At 42.6% G+C, this 23,183-nt stretch overlaps 1 protein-coding gene across 3 annotated transcripts in view; it reads right to left on the bottom strand.

Annotated features, from left to right (window-relative positions):
- Positions 1–23,183, bottom strand: part of ATF7 (activating transcription factor 7) — a 57,024-nt gene that overhangs the window by 19,530 nt on the left and 14,311 nt on the right. For 2 of the 3 annotated variants that reach the window (XM_072134634.1, XM_072134636.1), the window contains exon 2: positions 9,362–9,417. In XM_072134634.1, coding sequence (XP_071990735.1) covers positions 9,362–9,409 — 48 coding nt within the window. In that variant the 5' untranslated portion in view covers positions 9,410–9,417. Of the gene's footprint in view, positions 1–9,361; positions 9,418–17,114; positions 17,284–23,183 lie in introns of those variants that run through there. The other variant, XM_072134637.1, reaches the window with a different exon arrangement.

A 23,183-nucleotide genomic window follows, 5' to 3' on the forward strand; every position in this document is an offset into this window, starting at 1 on the left:
GTTTTAAAATTCATTTCCAGCATATCAGGAGATTTCCCCCAATTTCATTTGTTAGGGGAATGAGGAAGACATTATTTAAAAGAGGTGAAGGGAACAAATGCCTATGGCCAAAAATATGCATAGATCGAGCGCAGGATGAAGGATTACGGCAGAGCAGACAGAAACAGCACCACTCCTGCCACTGGCTGAATATGGTATTGTTTGAACCTGTTTTTCTTCATCTTTGGAAGTGTAAGCAGCTGTATTAACATCTTTACAGCTGATTAAACTTCCGCAAATAAAGAAAAAACTAATTCATACCAGCTGAACGCACGGTAAACATGCAAAAATGCATGCGTTTTAAAAAGCATCTTTTTAGAGTGTTTAAAAACGCACCAAGAAGTGAACAAGAATGTACTGTGTGACCGCAGCCTAAGGCCGGCGGCACACGTGGCGTTTTGAACCCGTTTTTGTGCTATTTTTAAGCAGTCCTTTGAAAAATGCATGCTGTTTTGAAAATTAAAATGGGCCAAAGACGGATGCGTTTTCAAAAAACGCATGCCTAAGGTTGCGTTCACACGATGTGTTCACATCGCGTTAAATATATGATCACCACAAGCTTAAGCTTGATGTAAAGGCTTAATCTAATTGTGTTTACAGCGCGCTAACAAACGCTGTAGATAAAAGTATATATTCATCGTGTCATGCCACAGAGTTAATGCAATGTTAATAACTTTCAGTAAAACTAGTTTGTAATATGCTTATTGCTGTCTGTAGGAAGGGATCAGCATTTACCTGGCTTCCTATCAAATGTAAAGTGCCCGGGATCTGACAAGACTTGTCACAGAATCACCTCATCCAGCAGCTATGAGATCAAGTGAGGATTTCTATTCACCAAAAACAATCAACATGAACGTCTAGTACAGGGGAATGCGTCATGGAGGAAACCTTCTTACATAAAGATGCTTTCCCAGATGTTGTATGTACAGGGTTAAGCTTGTAACCACTTGATGGCATCAGAAGGGTTACCAGCCAGGAATAGTAAGATTTGTGACCCCTATATATGAGCCCAATAAAAGAAAACAGATGTTTCTGGTAATTCTCAAATATTTTGCCCCATTTCACTTCAGCTTTTATTTGATTATCCCACATAATTCCCTCTAAGGCCATAGACATTTGGTGAATATCAGTCAAATTCTTCCGGCCAACCCTCTAATGTGTCTAGTGAGGATCTCTGCTGATGATAAAGATGAGGAATGGGAATTGAATTGTTCGGTCTTTACATTTTGGGAGCAGCTTCATCCAGTTATTACATATGAACATGTGGTGGAAGCAGTTGAGCATTTATACAGGGAGTCTGGAAAGATGGCAGGAATATGTAACAAACGGATTAGGCATGCTGGATCCAGCATACACTTCCTCCTCTCTTTTCCCCTAATACTTACATTCAAACCGTAGTCCACATGAACATAAAGTAGTCCACATGAACATAACGTAGTCCACCCAAATCAGAAGGTTGGACCAATATATATATATATATATCTAATGTTTATGGACAGCTTTAGATAAATCTCGCCTTAAAATAGATATGACCTCTGGCTTAAAAAAGGATCACTAACTATACCACCCAAATTCTATTAAGTAATGTAAGAAAATGTAGCAAAATATTTCCAATCCATTCTCTCCTAGATTTTGTATGAGGAATTGGAGGTCCAAAAAATGTTGTATCATGTACCATTTTCAATGGTTGGATAATACCAAATACCATCTATTCTCTAATGGTTATAACGAATAGGAAATGTATAGTTCTTGGCAGCTTCCATTTTGCACCATTACGATGGTCTCAGGGAATAAAGATAATTCATCCAAGAAAAGGCGCATAAAGAATCACTGTTTCCCCCACTGGAATTTTGTCAAAGACAACACAATCTCATTCAGTTTTTGTAATCCTTGTGCAGAACCGACAGTGTGTGTAATACATGATGGAAAAGGAAAGGTCAGATGCCGCTGCTGTTAAAACATACATGTGCTAAAAATATTCTGCCCGCAGATCGGGTGCAGTACAGGAAACACACCTGGGGACTTTAGGAGGGTGTACGACCAGACACTTGTCACAAGTTATGACTGATGAAGAATCTTCACTGTACACAGTAACATGAACCTGCTTCCTAGTGCCCCCGGCAGTGAGAGAATGTCACGTAACGTGTAAGTGTGAAACCTGTAATATGACAGACGCTATCATAGAAAAAAAGTGCAAGTGTAAGGTATTTCTAGAAGACGGAATCCGAGTTATGCGAAACACGTTCATTCTGCAGCTCTTGTGGTTAGAGATTCATGATTTGTGAATGAAACACCCCTTCTAAAAATGTAGCATCTATGTGCTCGATAAATAGCCCTGGATTGTGTAAATAAACATTGCCTTTAAGACGACCATGTATATGCACCAGGAGATGACACTGGGAGAATGGTCAACCACGGACTACTAGGCAACAGCAAGGAAGTTGTCCACGTCGTTTTTATTAATTTTTTAATAGAGTTTATTCGTCAAAGTGAAGGTTAGAGGGGGGAAAAAAAACACTATTTTATGGTTTAGAAAAAACCCTATTGATTTTAACTTGCTTTTCACTTATAGCGCATTTCCGCTCTACCCATGATATTGCGCATGCGCCGATCAGACATCAGCACATTAAAGTCACCTCAACTATAGCATCCACTACAGTACTGAACATATGCACCTGCAGATACCAAATCCAAGCATGAGCAGGAGGATGGATCCAACAATGGATGGGGAGGTTCACAATTCTCTTAAAGGGGTAGTGCTGTTTAGGAAGAGGCCATGCTTAGATCTGCACACAGGGGAAATGGGGGGACTGCATCCTTTCCTATGTGCAGAGTAAACTCCACACCACATGAGGATTTTGTGTGTATATTCCTGGGCCCGGAATATTTCACATACACATATATTATAATAAATGGAGAGAAAGCAGGCAGCATCTTGTTATGGTGCAGCACAAACTGGAATAAGACACAAGTGTCAGGTAGATCTGTCACGCAACTCTCCAGCCTCAGGGATAGGACACCAAACTCTAAGAATTCATTGATCTTCGAGACTAAGCGAGTCTGCCATGTGTCACCGGGTGACAGCAACCCTTGGGTGTAACAACCAAACAAGAGAACGGAAACTTCCGACCAGGGTGGAAATACTATATAATAATAATTCGGGATCAATGTTTCCTGACTTCCAGTTTGCAATTTTTTCTAGATTATTAAAATGGGCGTGGTCAATCGCCCTGTGACTGGGGCAGTATAGTACGGCCAGGGCGGATTGGACAATGTTAGACACCCAGTAGTCAATTTATTTAAAAAATTCTGGAATGTCAGTTGATTTCTACCAGAAATTTTAAACAGTAAACCACCTTAACAGCTCTATTAATTTTCAAAAATTTGATAACATTTTTTTTAATTTTTTATAATTTTTTTTTTTTTATTTCAGATCAATACTTTCCCACAGAGGACTGCAAGCTTTGCAGGTCCCCACAAGAACACAAATACGAGTCCACAGTTTGTGGTGCCCGAGGGCTCTGGTATCAAATTAACACCAAAGCCATGGAGATTGTCAATGGTTTCTATTCTAGTCCAAGTTACAGAACTGTGTCCTGACCAGCAGGAACTAAAAGATGGAAAGATTTTACCATCATTACCACAAAGTTTCTACAGGTCTGTGAGCAGTCCAGAGTCTAAGACGTCTCTGATGAGTTATGGTCCCACTGATTGGTTTCTGTCAGAAGATGAGGCGTCAGGACAAGGTCTCACATCAGGGATGTTCTTTGGGGCACAAGGTATAAAGAAATTAGGAAGATTTATCAGCATTTAATAATATTTCTTGGGAGCCGAACCTTCAGGTGTCGCCTATAATGCCTTGGAATTACGAGTCTCCGGAGGAATGAAGTAAAAGGGTTTGAAGATACTCGTTATATTGAACATATTTTTTATAAGGATTACGTACGTGGCAGGAAACGGCAATGTCACTTTCATTAAAAAAAAAATACAGATGCGTGTTCTCCCATGCCCACGGATGGTCACCAACTCAGACTCCACAGTCCTGTTTTCCTGGTCAGTGCTGAGATATATGCAGCCATTGTTTCCCAGTGCCTTATTCCTTTGATCTGTATTATTAGAGGAGCTTCACTACTGAGCATGTACATAAAGTACAGCACAAACTCATCTCAGCTAAGAGCCTAAAAGAGGATGCATAACCCATAGTCATGTGCGGCCTGTCAAGCATCAAGTTGCTGTCTTCATCCTACTGACAGTCCGAGTCTCTTTAGTTTTTCTAGAACTAATGGCAGATCACTGATGAAGGAGGTTGGGTAGCAGTGAGTGCTGCTGAGAAGCCAGAATAGAATGGCCCAGGGGAGCCAGAGAGGAACAAGTGTGGTACTTGTCAGCTGTACTGTTCAGCTCCCAGGTCCTCTACCTTTCCGGGCACAGTTCTGCTCTTGGTCCTGATGCCGGCGCATACAACCAGAGAGGGACACAGAACAGACCGACACGTAAAAAAGAGAAGAAGCTGCTGCGTGGCTGTCTGCCCTGGGAGGCTCTAGTATTAGTAGGCTTATGCTCTAGGGATCTCAAGTTTTGTTGGTTTTCTATCGATTTTTCAATATTATCTGCTTATGGGGTCTCCAGTATTATTTGTCTGCTTTGCGGGTCTCCATTATTATTACTGTCTGCTCTGAATGCAGTATGTGGTTGGGTGGTATTTATTGCTGGTGCATCTAGGGTGATGGTTTCCGATGCGGGCGCTTAAAGTTAAGCATGCTCAACATGCCATCAGTGCAGCCCCCCCCCCCGCCCCTTCCCGTAAGCAGAGATGCCCCTTACATGCTGCAGTCAAGCGTGACTGTGTTGTGTAAGGGGTTAACACCTGCAATTGGAGGAATCTCTGATCGCAGGTGTGGGCTATAACATACAGCCTACACCCGTGGCTTCTGGTGCCGGCTCCGTTCAGCGTCACGTAATAGTACTGCAAAATGTGGAAACGCACCTCCCGCCATGCAGTACTATTACGTCAAATCTCGGATGGGGTGTGTGTGTGTGAAAATACTAAAAAAAAAACAAATAATAATAAAAAAAATATTAACTTGGTAATGGGACTATAAATTAATAGTTTCCGATTCTAAGTCCATATAATGGGATTTTCTTGGGAAACATACTAGATCACTTCAATTAAACCCTTTCAGTGGGTTTAAGTTAGAGAGATGCAGTCATCCGATTATATCAAACTCAACTACTACTCCCCTCACACAGAATGAAATGTCCTTTCTAAGATTCCCTCTTTTATATGATAAATAGGTAAACCAGCAGGTTAAAAAAAAAACATTGTGTGAAAATAAGCAGAGAAGCAAAGATAGGGGCAACCTGAAGTGACGCTCCCCTGCATCTTTGATATTTTGTAATGTACTTTCACTTCCTTATCATCAAAGGTTACGAAAAGCTTGACTTGTTCCCAAATTAAAAAGATGACTAGAAATTTTAGGGAATTTTCAAACTAACATATTTTTTTTTAATATGAGATGAAAACAGATGTGAGGGGCCTTCTCTGGTATCACCAGGGTTGACTGAGGTAGGATTGCCTTTGAGTTCTCAGCTGCGAGTTTGCTGGTGATCGGAGAGCCAAGTCCAAAAATAACAGCAAGAAGAGACCTAGCAACCATAAGATGTTTATATCTCCATTCAACACTGCCCTCCTCAAGGGACAAATGATCAGAATGTTCTGGGATAAACCCGGCTGGAGATAGCGCTGCGAAATTCCAAAACTTTCACCCACCTTCCATACTCTGACTTGTCGCTATATATCGCATAGATATCGCTTTACCTTTGTAATAGAAACCAAAATCTGCATTAAGGAGAACATTAGAAATATACAGCATGCGCACAGCGCTGGGGTCCTACTGCCCCTTACATGCACACAGGGGAGAGCCAGATGTGGATTTCTCAGGAGTACAGATTCCACTGTGAAAAATATCTTGAGACCCCCTGTTCTTGTGATCTGAGACCCCACTGATCAGCAAGTTAGGTCCTATCCTGTGGACCTTTTTTGTGGGAAAACACCTTTAATACTATTGCTCTCAGGTATATCCGCCAATCCCGTGCACGGTCTATGAGGGGCGCTGTGTCTGGCAATATCTGACACTCCCATTGTATGGAATGGAGCAGCAGGGCTCCTTGACCTGCCTCTCCACCAATTAGTGAGAACGAGACCCCCATTGTTGTGATCAGTGAGGGTCCCAGCAGTTGGATCTCCAGCAATCAAATTGTTATCACCCATCCACAAATTAGGAGACAACCCCTATAAACAAAATGTCCAGATATCCTTATAATAGGTGGGGCGCCTGACAACCATGCCCCGCAATGATGTACAAACAGCTCCATACATTGTTTAGTGTCAGTACCTCAGCTCCTTGTTAATACTACAGAGCAGCCGCTGTATAGGGTATAGCTGTAGTTTATGGCTCCATACACTAATCAGCTGAACTCACCTACAACTCACCAAGCTCCAGCCAAGTAATAAGCTGTGTGAGGGGTCACTTTTTTTGCAGTACAAACTGAAGTTTTCAATGATACTATTGTGGGTCTAATTAGAGCGTGGCATGAGAAAGTTTTATGGTTCCTGGAGATGGTTATCTCCGATCATGGACCATAACCCCAGGTCCCTGCTGCTATCGGGGGGCTCATCTTTCAAGTGCTGACCATAAAGGTATGGCAAATGATAGAAATGAGCTTAAAGGAAACCTACCATCAAAAATCTAGTATAGCTCCAGGCGGTGCAACTGTGGTAATCTTCTTATATTTCTTATCCATGGGCTTCTTCCTTCTAAAATCAACTTTTAACATTATAACAATGAGCCAGAAAGGCTGCTGGAGGTGGTATCCGAGCTCCGCAGTTCTGTAGCTTACTGAGCCCCTCTGTGCTCTAGCTTCACAGACTGTTACAGTCTCCCCCTCTGCTCCCTCAGCACTTCCCCCTGCCTCTGCCTGATGCAATCTCACTGGAGCAGAGGATGTTTTAGTACACAGTGTAACAAGCTGTTCATCTACAGCATGGAGGGGCTCTGGTAACACTACCAGGAACCATTTGGGCCCATTAGAATAATTATAAAAGTTTATTTTACAAGGAAGGAGGTCATGGATAATAAAGACTACCACAGTCATAGCGCCTGAATCTATGAGTAAGTGCCCTTGCTTTTATCATGCTTGATTTTTTAGGTAGATTTCCTTTAAATTTAACCATGTTACTATCCCATAGATAACCCATACCCCTTCTGATGATATAACAAGTCCTATATCTCCTCTACTATCCTGCAGCATAAGAAAGGTATATTAATAGATCCCAGTAATCTCTAAGCAACAGGTGTTACCCATATACCAGAGGGGAACTGGGATCTTGTACTATCGTACACTGTACTCAGCACCTCCTACTGCAAGGCACAAGACACGTTACACACACATTTTATATATTCACATAGTGTGTGTATATATATTTAACATATACATATTATCATCCCCCCACTGTGCTTGGATTTCATGAAGCAGTAGCTCTGCATGGTCAATAACTGCTTCGTTATAATGGGGCCAATTTCCCCTGCTGGTTCTCATTGTAGGCTGTAAGTCCATCGGTCTGACCCCCACCATTCAGGCACTGGACATCTAACCTATGGAGAAGTAATGAGGGAATTTCTCCAAAAGGCAGCATGTTATAGAGTAGGAGGAGCTGAACAGATTTTACATGTCACTGTATTTGCAAGCCTCATGTTATAGAGCAGGAGGAGCTGAGCACGTTGTACATAGTGTGCTATCTGCTGGCTGTGTGTTATAGAGCAGGAGGAACTGAACAGATTTTACATGGTGTCCTATCTGCAAGCGTCATGTTATAGAGAAGGAGCAGCTGAGCAGATTGTACATAGTGTCCTATCTGTAAGCAGCATGTTATAGAGCAAGAGGAAAATAGCAGATCCTACATAGTGTTCTATCTGCAGGGGCATGTTATAGAGCAGGAGGTGGTGAGCTCCCTGTACATAGTGTCCTATCTGCAGGGACCGTGTTTTCGGTGCTGAGTAGTCAGTGAGGCAGTTCTATCGCCTTTTTGACTTCTCAAGAAAAGAGCAGAATAAATACATTTTACAAAAAAATATAAACCAACATTGAATCTTTACCCACAAAACTATACATCAAAATTATAGATCAGCACCTATGCTGGATCATGCTGCCTGCAGTTCACTTTAAAGGAATTTTCCAGGGAAGCTGGTAAAACCCATTCAAGGCCAATTTTACAATAAGTATATTCTGGGATATTCTGGGGAAAAAAACATGGCATTTTTAATGTTTCTGTTCACTGTTTTTTTTCCCCATTACTTTCTCATAAGATGGGGTCCAATAATTTGGACCTCAACACATTCCAAAAACGAAGGGAGTGGGGGTCCTTCAATCCCATCCCTGCGCGGTCGCCCGTTTCTGTCTTTAATGAAGCCGGGAGATAAAATTCCATTGCTGCCCCCAAGAGAATCGCTACACTGAGATCACTGATGCAAACTGCAGAAACTACCTGTGGATGTACCTGTACTCTGCAGGAATATGTTACCAATCAATAGCTTTTGTCTGGAAAGCCCATTTAATTACTTAGGACTGTTCCGAACTGCAGCAGAGACATCTGCCATACCATATTTTATACCAAAGCTTGAAAGGATGAAATGATTGTGCACACAGGACCAAAAATTGGGATGTAATATATGGGGATACCTTTTTACTTTTCTTTGCAGGAGCTATCTGCATCCAAAGAGCGGCATTACATGACCTCCCCTCCCCTCCAGATTGTGCAGGGACTGGCCACACTGAGGAGGATAGCAAAGGAACTACTGGTCATAGGTAATGAAAGTAATAGGAAAAGTTATCCTACATCACAAGACCTATAGATTGGTGAGTTTAAAATAAAAAATCTGAATTTGACCTTACAGTAATGTTTGGGGGACATCTGATGTGTACAGAGTGTGGGAATGCCCAATCCTTTCCTGCTGTGTGAGGCAGTGGTTTACACCCCTCTCCTACTTAGAACACATGCACGCTCAGCCGAGATAAGAATGCATTGGGGGGAGGGGAGACTTGGATGAGGAGCTGGTTGTAAGCTATAATCTGATGTATGCGGCCAGCCATAGCCTCACGACTGTTGAACCTGATGGACCCGTTTTACAATACTGATAGTACTGTCACTTGTGAAGAAGGGAAAGTGCAAACAGGATACTTCTCTCTGTTTCACCACATACTTTCTAAGAAATGCTAGGGTAATGCGACATGCAAATACACAAACAATCTGGAAATCCCTTACCTGTCCGCAGCCCGGGGCGCTGCACACGAAAGGACGATCGTCTCCCATTACTTTTTCTGCAGAGGGAAAAAACAAAAAAAAAAAGTAAAGAGTAAGCCGTAGAAAATAATATAAACATTTATAGGCTCTTCTGATACAAATGTGACCCGAGCATAGCACACGTTCGGCTGGAGAGGTGGAGGGCAAGTGTTCCTCACCCCTTCCCTCTCCATAGGGAGGTGTGCTGCTGGGAAGTACATGCGGAGAAGATAGAGCATGCTCTTTTTCCTTACAATGGTGCGGTGACATGTGTACGCCAACTGTACCGTGCCGTGCACAATGCATACAGCGGTCATATATGGTCCTCTGAAAGATTGTGGTATAGATTGTAGTATTTATTGTGCAGCGTCCTGTAAACCAATCCAATGGAGAAATTGTAGGGAAAAAATTGATCATAATCCATTATTAGGAATCTGAGACCATTGATTCTAATAGTTCCTGTAAAAACCGGCCTCAAGATCCTGCTCGACCACAACAAGTCTACATGGTTTTTTTTTGGTTTTTTTTTTACAGGCAAAGATGTTTCCATTCACTGACAGCAAACGGCTCTTAACCCTGGTGTGAATCTGGAAACATAACACATCGGGATAGTGAATCGATTGTCACTGGAAACATGAACAATAAATAAATGGCTGCAGCGTCCTCATCCAAGCTTCTGCTATCTGGTGTATGATTTCAGAAAGGGGCATACGGGTTCACACTTCTCCCAGGCCGCGTTCCAAGTGCGAGCAGCGATGAGCACTGTACAGCTACTCCCAATATCTAGTGCTGGGTTAAACAGGTGCAAGATTTGGAAGCCAGTCCCCACTTCCAAGGAAATCACTGATCATTTCACCACCTCAAGGCGGCCACAAGATACAATCCAATCATCACTAAATTCATTTTTCCTGTCATTTCATCCGCTTGTCTTCTCCTAGGAAATATGCAGCGCCCCCCGCAGGGAATACAATGCATTGCAAAGAGCACAAACATGTCCTCTGGGGTACACTACCACATGAGGATTCAAGATAGAAAACCCCAATGTTAGATAAACCCTCGCACTTCTCAGTTCTTTTTGTAGTGGCCATACCTGGTTACTGCACAGTAAGCTCTAATACACTTCAAAGGGAGCAAAGCTAAAATGATAACACCCCCCGCCCCCCCCCCCTTTTAGTCCTCTCTGGTTTCGTTATTTATTACTGCAACTGGGTTGTCTGTGGATGGAGCTTTACATTCCCCATTCTATTGTTTGTGTATTAACAGATTAATGTAAACTACAATCAACACTTATCATGATTCTACCTAGGCCAAGGTCTTATGTTACCCTGTTATGGAGATCTGTATCAGCTCCTAGGCTCCCTCTGGTGGTGGCATCAGGTAGCTAGTAGACAAACTATGCACAAGATTTGGAGTTTAGTATCAGATAAATGGATGTAAGAAATGATAAAATGAAATACTGAAATATAACAGAATTACAGGCTTACTGAATTATACATCTGCTTAAAAACAAAAGCATGAACTTTCTTTTTAAGAAGCTGATGTAACCAAATTTGACGATTACTGATAATAGTTATTCATTTTACCTATGGAAATATTAGGAATACAAGGATATTTTATTTGCAGGGCGACAAGGACTAACATGGGATAACCGCAGGGTAGCATGGGATATTTTCCAATGGTGTCCTCACCCTGAGGCTTTGCCCTTTACTACAATACAGAAACACAAGAGACATTGTTAGATTGGGGGGAAGGATTCTTAAGATTCCACAAATAAGATGTCTGCAGACCTCTGGTTCTGAGTGGGGAAAATAATATTTAAAATGTAGTCCTACAATATATAATGTTTTCAGTAGTAGATGCATCATTCTAAGTAGTATTCAAAAAGCTTAGCGTATGTGTTATTCTAGTAAGAGACAAGTGACCTATAACAACTCCGGAGAACATGGATGTAAGAAACACTGGATGTTACAGTAAGGAGGGGTTTTTTTCCACAGGATAGGTCATCAATATGAAGGAGATCGACAACCAGCACCCCCATTAATCCGAAGGGGGTGTGATGCCTTGGGATACACTAAACCAAAAACTGTGTGTGTACTGGAGCCTAAGGTTCCATTCCTTTCACAGTGTAGGGTGTAATAGAAGCGGAGCCTGCAGTAATCCCAGATGGCCACTAAACTACGGACAGAGCTGCCTGCTTCTGTACAAGGTGCAGCACCCCACCTATAACATATTGCTGGGCTATCCTACGGACAGTTCATTTACATTTGTGGACAGGATAACCCGTTTATCTGCCCTATACAATTAGGGCTCATTCACAAGGACAGATCACGGTTCACCTGAACTAAGCTGACCATTGGTATCAACCAGTAAACCACCAGCAATACCATTACTGACCCCTAAACTACCTGGCTTAACCATTTGCCGACATGTTCTGTTGTCCACCAGGTAAATAGTTGTCTCTGCAGGGATGTATTCTTACATTCTTAAAATATGAGTAGCTGTAGGTGTTGGAGATGACCCTCAGTGATAGTGTGGCTGATGGAGACAGAGGCGCGCTATACTCCAACATTCCTTATAAACTCTGTAAGGCTAAATGGAGATACTCCCCCTCTACTAACATTGCAGGAACATGCGCCCCCCCCCCCCTCCTGTGTGATCTGTGGGAGTCCCACTGATTGGTCTCCCATTAATAAGACACTTATTTACCAGAATAGGTATAAAAGCCATATTCTTTAGGATGAGCACATTATAAAGCCCCTTACACACTTGCAAATGTGATGATGCATCCAACTGGCATTACACTCACAGTGTCTGCTGCCTGGAACATCCAGCCCGACCACAGGCAACCAGAATTAAACTGACCTGCTGAGTTCGGGAAATCTACCACCAAAATCCATCATGATAAACCAGGGCCACTTACTCTTATATCCAGGACTGTTGACCGTGACTGTGGTAATCTTCTTAAATTTGTTATAAATGGCCTCCTTCCTTCTAAAAATCTTTTAAAATTATGTTAACGAACCTGGAGTGCTCCTGGGATTGTTACCAGAACCCCTCAGTGCTGCAGCTTCACAGGCTGTTACAGTGCACAGGTGTTCCTGGTTTATCATGCTTGATTTTGATGGTAATTTCCTTTCTGAGAACACAGAGATGGTTCATTATATGTTCTCATACAGGGGTGTTACCTGCAGCACGCCCTCACCCCATTCCATATAAGAACAGCGAGGAGGACACACATGCTCGGCACACACAGGAGTTGTGCACATTTTCCTGATAGATAGAAGTGGGCTGCTTGTCTTACAAGCTTCAGACCCCAAGCATTTCCTGGGAAAGGCGGCTGCACACAGTTTGCAGGACATAAGCTGTGCATGTGGATCTTTTTATTATTATTTTTTCTAAATGAAGCGTAAAGGGAAAAAGCAATTCCTCCCTGGAGCAGCTCAGGGCCTGGGACATGATCCAAGTCGGCAGCACTGCGCTCGCTGGTTCTGCTGGGAAGCCGTGTTATACACCATCAAGTGTCAGCATTGGGCCTTGGGCAGAAGGTTTTCCTCTATCATCCGTGTAATCCGACTGAAAATGACTACTATTTTACACAACAGCTGTTCATTCCTACACTACACATGCTGTACCCGATTATGTAACTCTATTACCCCAAATTCTGAGGTCCAGCCCCCAGAGCCATAAGCATGCCAAGAAAAACCTCCAATACAGCTCCTGGCTTAAAGAAATGATAAAATATGTATTTATTTCAGTATTTTTTTTATCACTTCCAATAATCTGATATTACAATTAAAGGGGGCGGTTTTTTGTCTGTGTAATGAATGGTTATACAATTTTCAAATTTTTTTTCCGTATCAATTCTTCAGTGTTTTCTAGATCTCCGCTTGCTGTCATTCAACAGGAAGCTTCATTGTTTACTGATCCGAGGTCATGTGATGTCACACAGGTGCACGGCTCATTATATCAGAGAGTACAGTCAGTCTCTGGGTTACCTAAAGGATAGGTTCTTGAATTTGGAGCTAGTTACAAAATATACAGTTCCTACTAGCACGCAAAGTTATTTTTTGCCCCAGTAATAACTAGATTTTTAATTTTTTTTTTTTTTGCGTTTTGAACATGAATTATCAATAAATCTTCACTACAGACACTATACAGCTGATCATTGCAGTCTGGGACTACAGTAATGTACAGGCAGCCCCCGGGTTACGTACAAGATAGGGTCCGGAGGTTTGTTCTTAAGTTGAATTTGCATGTAAGTCGAAACTGTATATTTTATAATTGAAGTTCTAGACAAATTTTTGTTTTTGCCCCAGTGACAATTGGAGTTTCAAAATTTTTTGCTGTAATGGGACCAAGGATCATCAATAAAGCTTCATTACAGACACTTTACAGCTGATCATTGCAGTCTGGGACTATAGTAAAGCATCCAGAGAGCTTCACCAGAGGTCACAGTGGGCAGAGGGGTCCGTCTGTAACTATGGGTCGTCTGTAAGTCGGGTGTCCTTAAGTAGGGGGCCGCCTGTATTCAGAGAGCTTCTCCAGAGGTCACAGGGAGCAGAGGGGTCCGTCTGTAAGTCAAGGGGCCTTAATGAAGTTTCCTGTAGAAGGACAGCAAGCAGAGATCAATAAAACCGTGAGGAATTGCTACAGAAAGTATTGTATAACTTTTCATTACAAAACCATATCATTTATTTGCTGTTAGAGGAAAAGCACTTTATAAGTCAGAAATATCTTAATCCATCTCCTCTTTGTGGAGCAGGAGCTCGTTCATGTCCCCTTTGCTCCTCAAGTTCTTGTATCTGGCTGTAAGACAACTGGCTGGACAAAAATAACGATAATCTGCACTTCATTAGACAGGCTCCGAGTGAAGATAGATGGACTGATCAGACAATCAAAATGTTGTTTCAAGATTTTATCCAAAGCATATAAAGTAAAAAGCTAATCTGTGGGGTGTGACTACTGGGACCCTCTAATAAACATACACCACTTATTTATTCACAGGAGTGCCATAGATAATGAATGAAGCAGCAGGGCATCTGACCTGTCACTTGACTCATAAGCAGGCACGTCCTGAGGATAGCAGATAACATTGATTCTAAAGAGAACCCATTGAACTTCTATGTTGTCTGCAGTATTTCTACACAAATGTTTATTTCAACAGATGGTGTCCCACAGAGGGTGTCACTGGAGGGTCCCATTAATATGTTTCCCTATAGGGGGTCTCAGGATAAAAGAGGTGTTACCAAGTTAGAAAATCACCCCTTATTCACAACACAGCGCTCAGTTACCTAAGGCAGTTTCATTTTCTGTCTACCTTATATACTCGAGTATAAGCCTAGTTTTTCAGCACAAAAACCCTAACTCGGCTTATACTCGAGTCAACTAAAAACATAACGACAAAACTCACCTTTCTGACGTCACCCATAGGTCCTCTTCTGTCTGAGACAGTCTGAGATGAGTAGTGTTATTTTTTTTCCTACTACAGGGGCTGGGTAGGCTGTATGCTACAGGGGCTGGCAGACTATATACTGGGAGGCTGTAACCAATGCATTTCCCACCCTCGGCTTATACTCGAGTCAATAGGTTTTCCCAGTTTTTTGTGTTGAAATTAGGGGTCTCGGCTTATACTCGGGTCGGCTTATACTCGAGTCGGCTTATACTCAAGTATATACGGTAAGTGAGTGCAGGAGATACCTAAGCAATGCACAAATGCAGTGGGACACATGCTCAACTAGCAGCTCAAAGAATTAGTGAGAATAAGACCCCCTGTGGTCTGGAATGCTATTTTGAAGACTGGTGGATCGCAGCAGTTGGACCCTCACTGATCAGCATTATCCCCCATCTCATGGATGGGGTGAACATTGGTACAACCACTTTAAAAATCTACCAATACAGGCATGAGGAGTTATGTAAAAAAAATAAAAAATAAAATATATATATCACGTCATCGAGATGCACATCGTTGCGATATACAGAATAGACAAATACAGGCGGTCCCCTACTTAAGAACACTCGACTTACATACGACCCCTAGTTACAAACGGACCTCTGGATATTGGTAATTTATTGTACTTTAGCCCTAGGCTACAATAAACAGCTATAACAGTTATCACAGGCGTCTGTAATGAATCTTTAGTGTTAATCCTGATTCTTATGACAACCCAACATTTTTAAAATCCAATTGTCATAGAGACCAAAAAAGTTCTGGCTGGGATTTCAATGATAAAATATACAGTTCCGACTTACATACAAACTCAACTTAAGAACAAACCTACAGACCCTATCTTGTATGTAACCCGGGGACTGCCTGTATCCATCTCTTCTCAGCTGCTTGATGCACTGTGTATGGACCGAACTTGTATCATAACTAGGGGGGTTAATAAATTGTACTACAAGGAGCTCTGGTGACGTAGCCGCTGCGTCGCAGACTGATTAGCATAATTTTTATGTGGGAGATTTATCAGAAGCGTCTGGAGCAGAACTGTACTTGTCGCTCATGGTAACCAATCAGAGCACAGCTTTAATTTCTTAAACGGCTGCGGGAAAATAAAAGCTGAGCTTTGATTGGTTTCCATGGCATCTAGAACAGTTCTCCTCTCAGATACTTCTGATAAAATCTTTCCCTATAACTCTATATTGCTGAAATCTCCGTGTATAAAGTTATAATAAAAGTCCTGAGGATAATAGGATAATCTTCAGGAACTGATGACGAGAACTACTCTACCATCAGTAAAACGACTGTATGGGCAACGTATATACATCCCCGTTAGACGGCAATGGGCGCATGCTGCCTCCCTATCTTTCTCCGGCGCTCATCCCCTCCTCGCACAGCGAGGATGCATCGTGTTAATGTAACCTTATACAGAGATGAAACATTTCTGAAGAACTATGAAAAATACTTAGAAGTCCAGGAAACCAAAACCCGATAACACATGAAGTCAAAATTGTAGAATAAAGATCTATTGCAGTCCCTGATAAATGGGGACCAAGGAGTCCCACGGCTTTACATGCCCTGTACCACATTTTCATAGTTTCTTTCTTATGACAAATAAGACTAAAAACTAAAATTCTCATTCAAACACTGCAAGAGACTGGGGGAAAGTGATCCACAAAGTATATTTTGATAAATGGATGCGGCCTGTACTTGCGAGGCCTACATGAAAGGTAAGGTGATCTTACTCTGAAGCGTAGCATTCAAGCTGCGAATGCAATAATACGGAGCTCCCCGAAATAGAAACGACGACTTGGACACCGAGGTAGAAGATAAACACATAAACCTGCTGGGGCTTGTAGCGCAGCCAGAGGTGACTGCACAGAGCGGGCTGGAGAGACACAAAGGTGATGCGAGCAGATCCCTACAAAGCTGCAGTGCTGGCACAAACCAATCATTCTCTCCTCGTTTCCTATTCTGAGGCTGCTGTTAAAACAACAGAGTCCCACCGCCTTGGCTCGCTGCCCGCTTAGGAGAGGCAAAGTCAACTGTGGAATGCGAGAGGGGAAAAAAAAAAAAACACCACAGACTTCTGGGGGCCGAGCTTTGGATTTCCTCAATTTAAAATTCTAAAAAAAAAAAACTAAAAGCGTTCGGATCATTCTTTATGTCTCCATCGCTGGAGTCAATGAGCGGCCTACAAACTTCGACCCCCTAAAAGTTGTGCAACTACAAATCCCAAGATGATCAGTGAGTAACTCTCAGAAAGTCACTACTACGTATAGTAGGCGTTTTACTCACCCCTTAGGTAACGCTACAAGTTCCTCTGCTTCCTGTGCACAGCTTCCAGACAAGGTAAAGGAGCAGAAGGTTGTGTGGGGATAGTGAGAGATCAGACATAGTTCCCGCTTCTCATCTCTTAGACACAGTCAGAGTTGTCAATGGCCGGGCTCCTGCAGCTTGTGTTATTTTCTGCGCTTCCCCCCACATGTGCGGAGGAGAGAGCTGTAGGGCTGCTGCCCACTCAGTTATGCTGTGCTTTGGCTAGACTATGCATGTGTGTGTGTGTGGGAGGGAGGGGAAAATCACAACGCCGGTGTCTATCACACAGAATACCAGCGGACGGCTATGTCTCTGCATGTTGTACACTTACTGTACGTCTTCACGAGTATCCAGAACAGGGTGTACAGTGACCGGAGAGCCACATGTAACGCTGAATCACCACTTACTCAAGGCTCCAGCAGTCACCAAGTCATAGACTAAGTGATACAACAAAGTAGTCACACGATTAACATAAAACTTCAGCCAACTCTATCAACTAAAAAGAAGCTGACAAGTATTAACCCCTTAAGGACGGAGGGTTTTTCGCCTCATTTCTCGCTCTCCAACTTCAAAAATCCATAACTTTTCCATTTTTCCGTGTACAGACCTGTGTGAGGGCTTATTTTGTGCGTAACAAATTTTACTTTCCCGTAATGTTATTTATTTTAACATGCCATGTACTGCAAAGCTGAAAAAAAATTCCAAATGTGGAAAAATTGAAAAAAAACCGCACGTGCGTCACGTTCTTGTGGGCTCAGTTTTTACGACTTTCACTCTTCGCTCCAAATAACACGCCTACTTTATTCTTTGGTTCGGTGCGATCGCGGTGATACCAAATTTATACAGGTTTTATTGTGTTTTAATACATTTTCAAAAATTAAACGAATGTGTACAAAAAAGAAAAAAATTTTTTTGCCATCTTCTGACGCTAATAACTTTTTCATACTTTGGCGCACGGAGATGTGTGAGGGGTCATTTTTTGCGAAATGAGGCGACGTTTTCATTGCTACCATTTTGAGGTCTGTGCGACATTTTGATCATTTTTTATTTCATTTTTTATGTTATGTAAAAAGGTGTAAAAGTCGCATTTCGGACATTTGGGCGCCATTTCCCGCCTCGGAGGTCACCGCCGGCCGTAACCGTTTTTATATTTTGATAGATCGGGCATTTTGGGACGCGGCGATACCTAATATGTCTGTGATTTTTACTGTTTGTTATGTTTTATATCCGTTCTAGGGAAAGGGGGGTGATTTGAACTTTTAATATTTTATTAATTTTTTTTATTTTTTAAACTTTTTTTTTTCTTTTTTTTTTCACTATCTTTTAGACCATCTAGGGTACATTAACCCTAGATAGTCAGATCGCTGCTACCATATACTGCAATACTTCTGTATTGCAATATATGGCATTTTTGCAGCACATTCATTACAATGAGCCACTGGCTCATTGTAACGAATATGCAGCTGCCAGATAGCCTCGTGTCAAAAGAAGACACGAGGCTACCATGGCAACTGATCGCCGCCCCCCGATGACGTTCGGGGGCGTGGCGATCGAAAAAAAGATGGCGGCGCCCACGCGCCGCCGTCTTTTAAACGCCGCCGGCGACTTTGCCGGCGGCGTTTAGGGGGTTAATAGCCGCGATCGGTGCAAGCACCGACCGCGGTTATTAGCGGTGGGGGTTTTGTGCAAAATGCAAAAACCCCCACCTCTGTATGAAGAGGACTCAGCCCGTGAGCCCTCTTCATACATCCCTTATACCTCTGCGCCGTAGAGCTACGGCGCAGAGCGTTAAGGGGTTAATATATAAAATGGTGCATCTGTTAAACACAATTTTTAGGATCAATACGGCATATTTATCAACAAGTTTGCAACAAAAAGTGGTTTAGACATTTAAAGGGGATAGGGCTTAACTTGCTGTTAGGTGGGGGGGGGGCTCAGTGACGGGAGTCACACAGAACACTAGAACGAGGGGTCCAAGGTAGCTCTGTCAGACCCTGTGGTGCTCCCAGAGATGAATGGAGCGGACAGCCACACATTCATGTTCTGCTCCATTCATCTCTATGCAGCTGACGGAGCTTGCAGAGCGCTCCGCTCATCTCTGGGAAATCTACCATCAAAATCATGTATGATAAACCAGGGACACTTATAGATCCAGGCACATTGGGGGAGATTTATCAAAAGTCTCTTAGAGCAGAACTGCTCTAATTACCCATGGCAACCAATCACAGCTCAGCTTTCATTTTCCCACAGATGTTTAGAAAATTAAAGCAGAGTTCTGATTGGTTTCCTTGGGCAACTAGAATAGTTTTACATCTGATAAATCTTCCCCATTGACTGTGGTAATCTTCTTATATTTGTTAGTTATCCATGGCCTCCTTCAGGGACGTAACTACAGGGATAGCAGCCTTAGTAGCTATGGGGTCCACGGTGTCAGGGGGGCCCCCATTGTACAACATAACATGTAAACTACATATATGTGATTTATATATGCTGTATCTGTGATATATTTACAATTTTGGGGAATACTGAGTATGGGGTGTATGTATACTGTATTATGCCGTATGTTGCTATATGGTTAAATTGTATATATGCTTATATTGTAACTCGCATGTGTGAGCACACAAATATGGCCTCCTTAGTTCTAAAATCAACCTTTAACATGGTAATTTTAATTTGGTAATGAGCCTGAAGGGCTACTGAGGAGGTTACCAGAGTCCCTGCATATCGTATCTACACAGTGTGTTACACTGCTCCCTCAGAACTTCCTCCTCCCTCTGCCTGTGAAGCTGGAACATGCAGGGGCTCTGGTAACACCCCCAAAGCCTGCAAGACTCATTAGCATTTTAGTATAAAGTTGATTTTAGAAGAAGGCCATGGATAACACATATAAGAAGATTACCACAGTCACAGTGCCTGGATCTATGAGTAAGTGTGTCCCTTTAATTGTGATGGATTTTTATGGTAAATTTCCTTTAAGGCTTGGCTGGTGACATAGAGAAGAGGGACTTTGCCTTAGGCCATGTTCACACATTACACTTCCATTGTTGTGTTATCAATGTGCCTAAATTCATGTATTGTTTACCATCATCTTAAAATTATTTTAACACTGCGCTACATAAAGGCAATGTGTGAACACAACCTAAGGCTACATGCAGACAAATGTTTTTGGCATGTCCTAGCCATTGTTTCAACATACTATGGAATTCAATGTATATCAATGTCCTTATACATACAGCTGTGGTTTACACAGCCCCCATATAAGAGAGAGCAGAATGCCCGGGCTACTAATTTTGGTGCAGGTCCTTGGGGACCTCACACACTGATGACAAGGGCCGCAAATGAACACATTCCTTAGTATTACCATTAATAATGCCCCTGTGCCAAAATATTAGGTGATTTTTGGGTGTAATATAAGCCAACAATAAGGAGGTTTAAAGCTAGACAGGCGTAGGCTTTGTTCACACACTGCCGCTACCTTGTCTTCACGTTACAATTAAAGCTATATTCACACCAACGTATGGGGGGCATATATACAGCCGGCATATATCCATACACGGCAATGGGCTCACGGCGCCCTACATTCCGTAGCCAGGAGAAAGATAGGACATGTCCTATCTTTCCCCGTAATACGGTGCCGCGGCCATATATCACTATGGAGAGAGGCGGGAGTGAGTGGTGCTCATCCCCTCCTCCTCTCCCCAATGCCGATGTATGGGGGCATACATCATGTTAATGTAGCCTAACAATGTATTAATATAAACATTATGTAAAGACAATACTAACACAATATAATTTCAATGTAAGGCTCATTCTGTTGCCCCTTCCGTTATGAAGAAAAAGAAATATCCTGCGTCTTATTATTATAATATAATCTAATCATTATAATGTACGATTATAACGGAGACTTTCTGTTCACCTGCTATAACGCCCCCCCCCCCCCCCAAGATGTAGAATGTAACAAACACCAGACGCAAGTGTGAACTGAGACTAAACGCAACGTGTGAAAGTCTAACTTTACATTTCCCAACCAATAGGAAATTGGCAGTAATTTGACTTTAATGATTACTCTGTAAGGCTACATTCACACGATGTATGCCCGCCGTACCATAGTACAGCAGGCATACATCAGCGCTGCGGAGAGGAGCAGGGGATGAGCGCTGCTCACCCCCGCCCCTCTCCACAGGCATATACAGCACACGGCGCCGTATCACGTAGAAAGATAGGACAAGTCCTATCTTTCTACGGGCTACAGAGCGGTACGGTGCCTTGAGCCCATAGAAGTGTAAATACGTCCCCCATACATGTGTGTGAATGTAGCCTAAAAGTGACAATTCCATAGAATTGGAGGGGACTGTCCGCTTAGTACAATTATTACCATTACAGGCAGTCCCCGGGTTACGTACAAGATAGGTTCTGTAGGTTTGTTATTAAGTTGAATTTGTATGTAAGTCAGAACTGTATATTTTATCAATGTAACCCTAGACAAATGTTTTTTGGTCTCTGTGACAATTGGATTTTAAAAATGTTGGGTTGTCATAAGAACCAGGATTAGTAATAAAGCTTAATTACAGACACCTCTGATAACTGTTATAGCTGTTTATTGTACTCTAGGACTAAAGTACAGTAAATTACCAATTACCAGAGCTCCGTTTGTAACTAGGGGTCGTCTGTAAGTCGGGTGTTCTTAAGTAGGGGATCGCCTGTATACAGTAAAGATGGCAAGTCTCTTATTACTCAGGGTCTGACCTCTGGGATCCCCAGCGATCACAAGATCCAGGGTCCCTAACAAATGGAGCACTGATGCTCCGCCTGGGCTGCAATCCCGGTATATAATGTATATGTAATATATTTACCTATATTAAAAGCACAAGGATTTAAATCAATGTCAAATGAGAACATGTGAAAGTACCCCAAGTATGTCACCTTAATAACAGTGTATAACATACCCCTGCCACTAGATGCACTGTATCATAAGCTGTAGAACATTAAGAGGTAAATAACAAAGAGGAAAAAATAATAATCACGTCGCTAAGCTTTCACTTTCCAGAAGTCCCAGTGACGCACACCGCTTACACAATCACTCACTGGGAGACGCTGACATGACCTGGTGTGTATCAAGGTGCACCATGTGCAGTCACAAGATCTCATCACTACCGTCACTCATCTCCATACAGCGCACATACCATTAATACAGCCTCAGCCCAGGACAGGACCTGCTGTTTTAGAACCTTTACTTCTGGTCTGGTGCCGACTTACACTGACATTTCTGGAGCCCGCAATACCTTCTGTCTGGAGGGGGGCTCGTGGTAAGACCGGCAGTACACTAAACATGTTCAGTCCGTGGAAACAGAGCCGTACACTGGTCCGATCTAACAGACTGCACAAATTGCACAGAAGGAGGGTCCTTGCATTATACAGAAATATGATGCTAGGACTCCCTGTCTGGCGACCAAACTGCACCACCAACACTGATACAGTCCCGGAGTTGAGGTTCGGCCGGCCAGCACACTCCCGCACTGTGCAATGTGTTCAGTCTGTGGGGTCAGACCAGCAATAATCGGGTCAGTTATCCATGGGTGAACATGTTTCTGTGTTGCCGAACCTAAAGCTACGTTGATTTTGTGTTTACATTGCGTTAACAATGTGTTTGCAAAAACATGGCTGCACCTGATGTTAATGCTATGTAAATATAATGCAATCACAATGGGGGACATTTAGCAGAGGTGTCCAAGAGCAAATCTATTTTAGTTGTTCACGGCAACCAATCAGAGCTCAGATTTCATTTCCCCACAGCAGTTTTTTAGAATTAAAGCTGAGCACTGAATTGGTGACCACAAGCAACTAGAATAGTTTTGCTCTCAGACACTTCTGACCTCCCCCATTATAGGCTTCATACACACGACCGTGGGGGGCTCACTTGCGTCGCCCATCAACGGCAATGGGCGCACACATGCGGCACCGTACTGCTCCATAAACGGGGAAAATATAGGACATGTCTAATTTAGCTAATTACATTGCTGTTAACATTTGTGTCTACGGAACACAACT

This window comes from Engystomops pustulosus, chromosome 2 (genome assembly GCF_040894005.1).
Source record: "Engystomops pustulosus chromosome 2, aEngPut4.maternal, whole genome shotgun sequence".
NCBI lineage: Eukaryota > Metazoa > Chordata > Amphibia > Anura > Leptodactylidae > Engystomops > Engystomops pustulosus.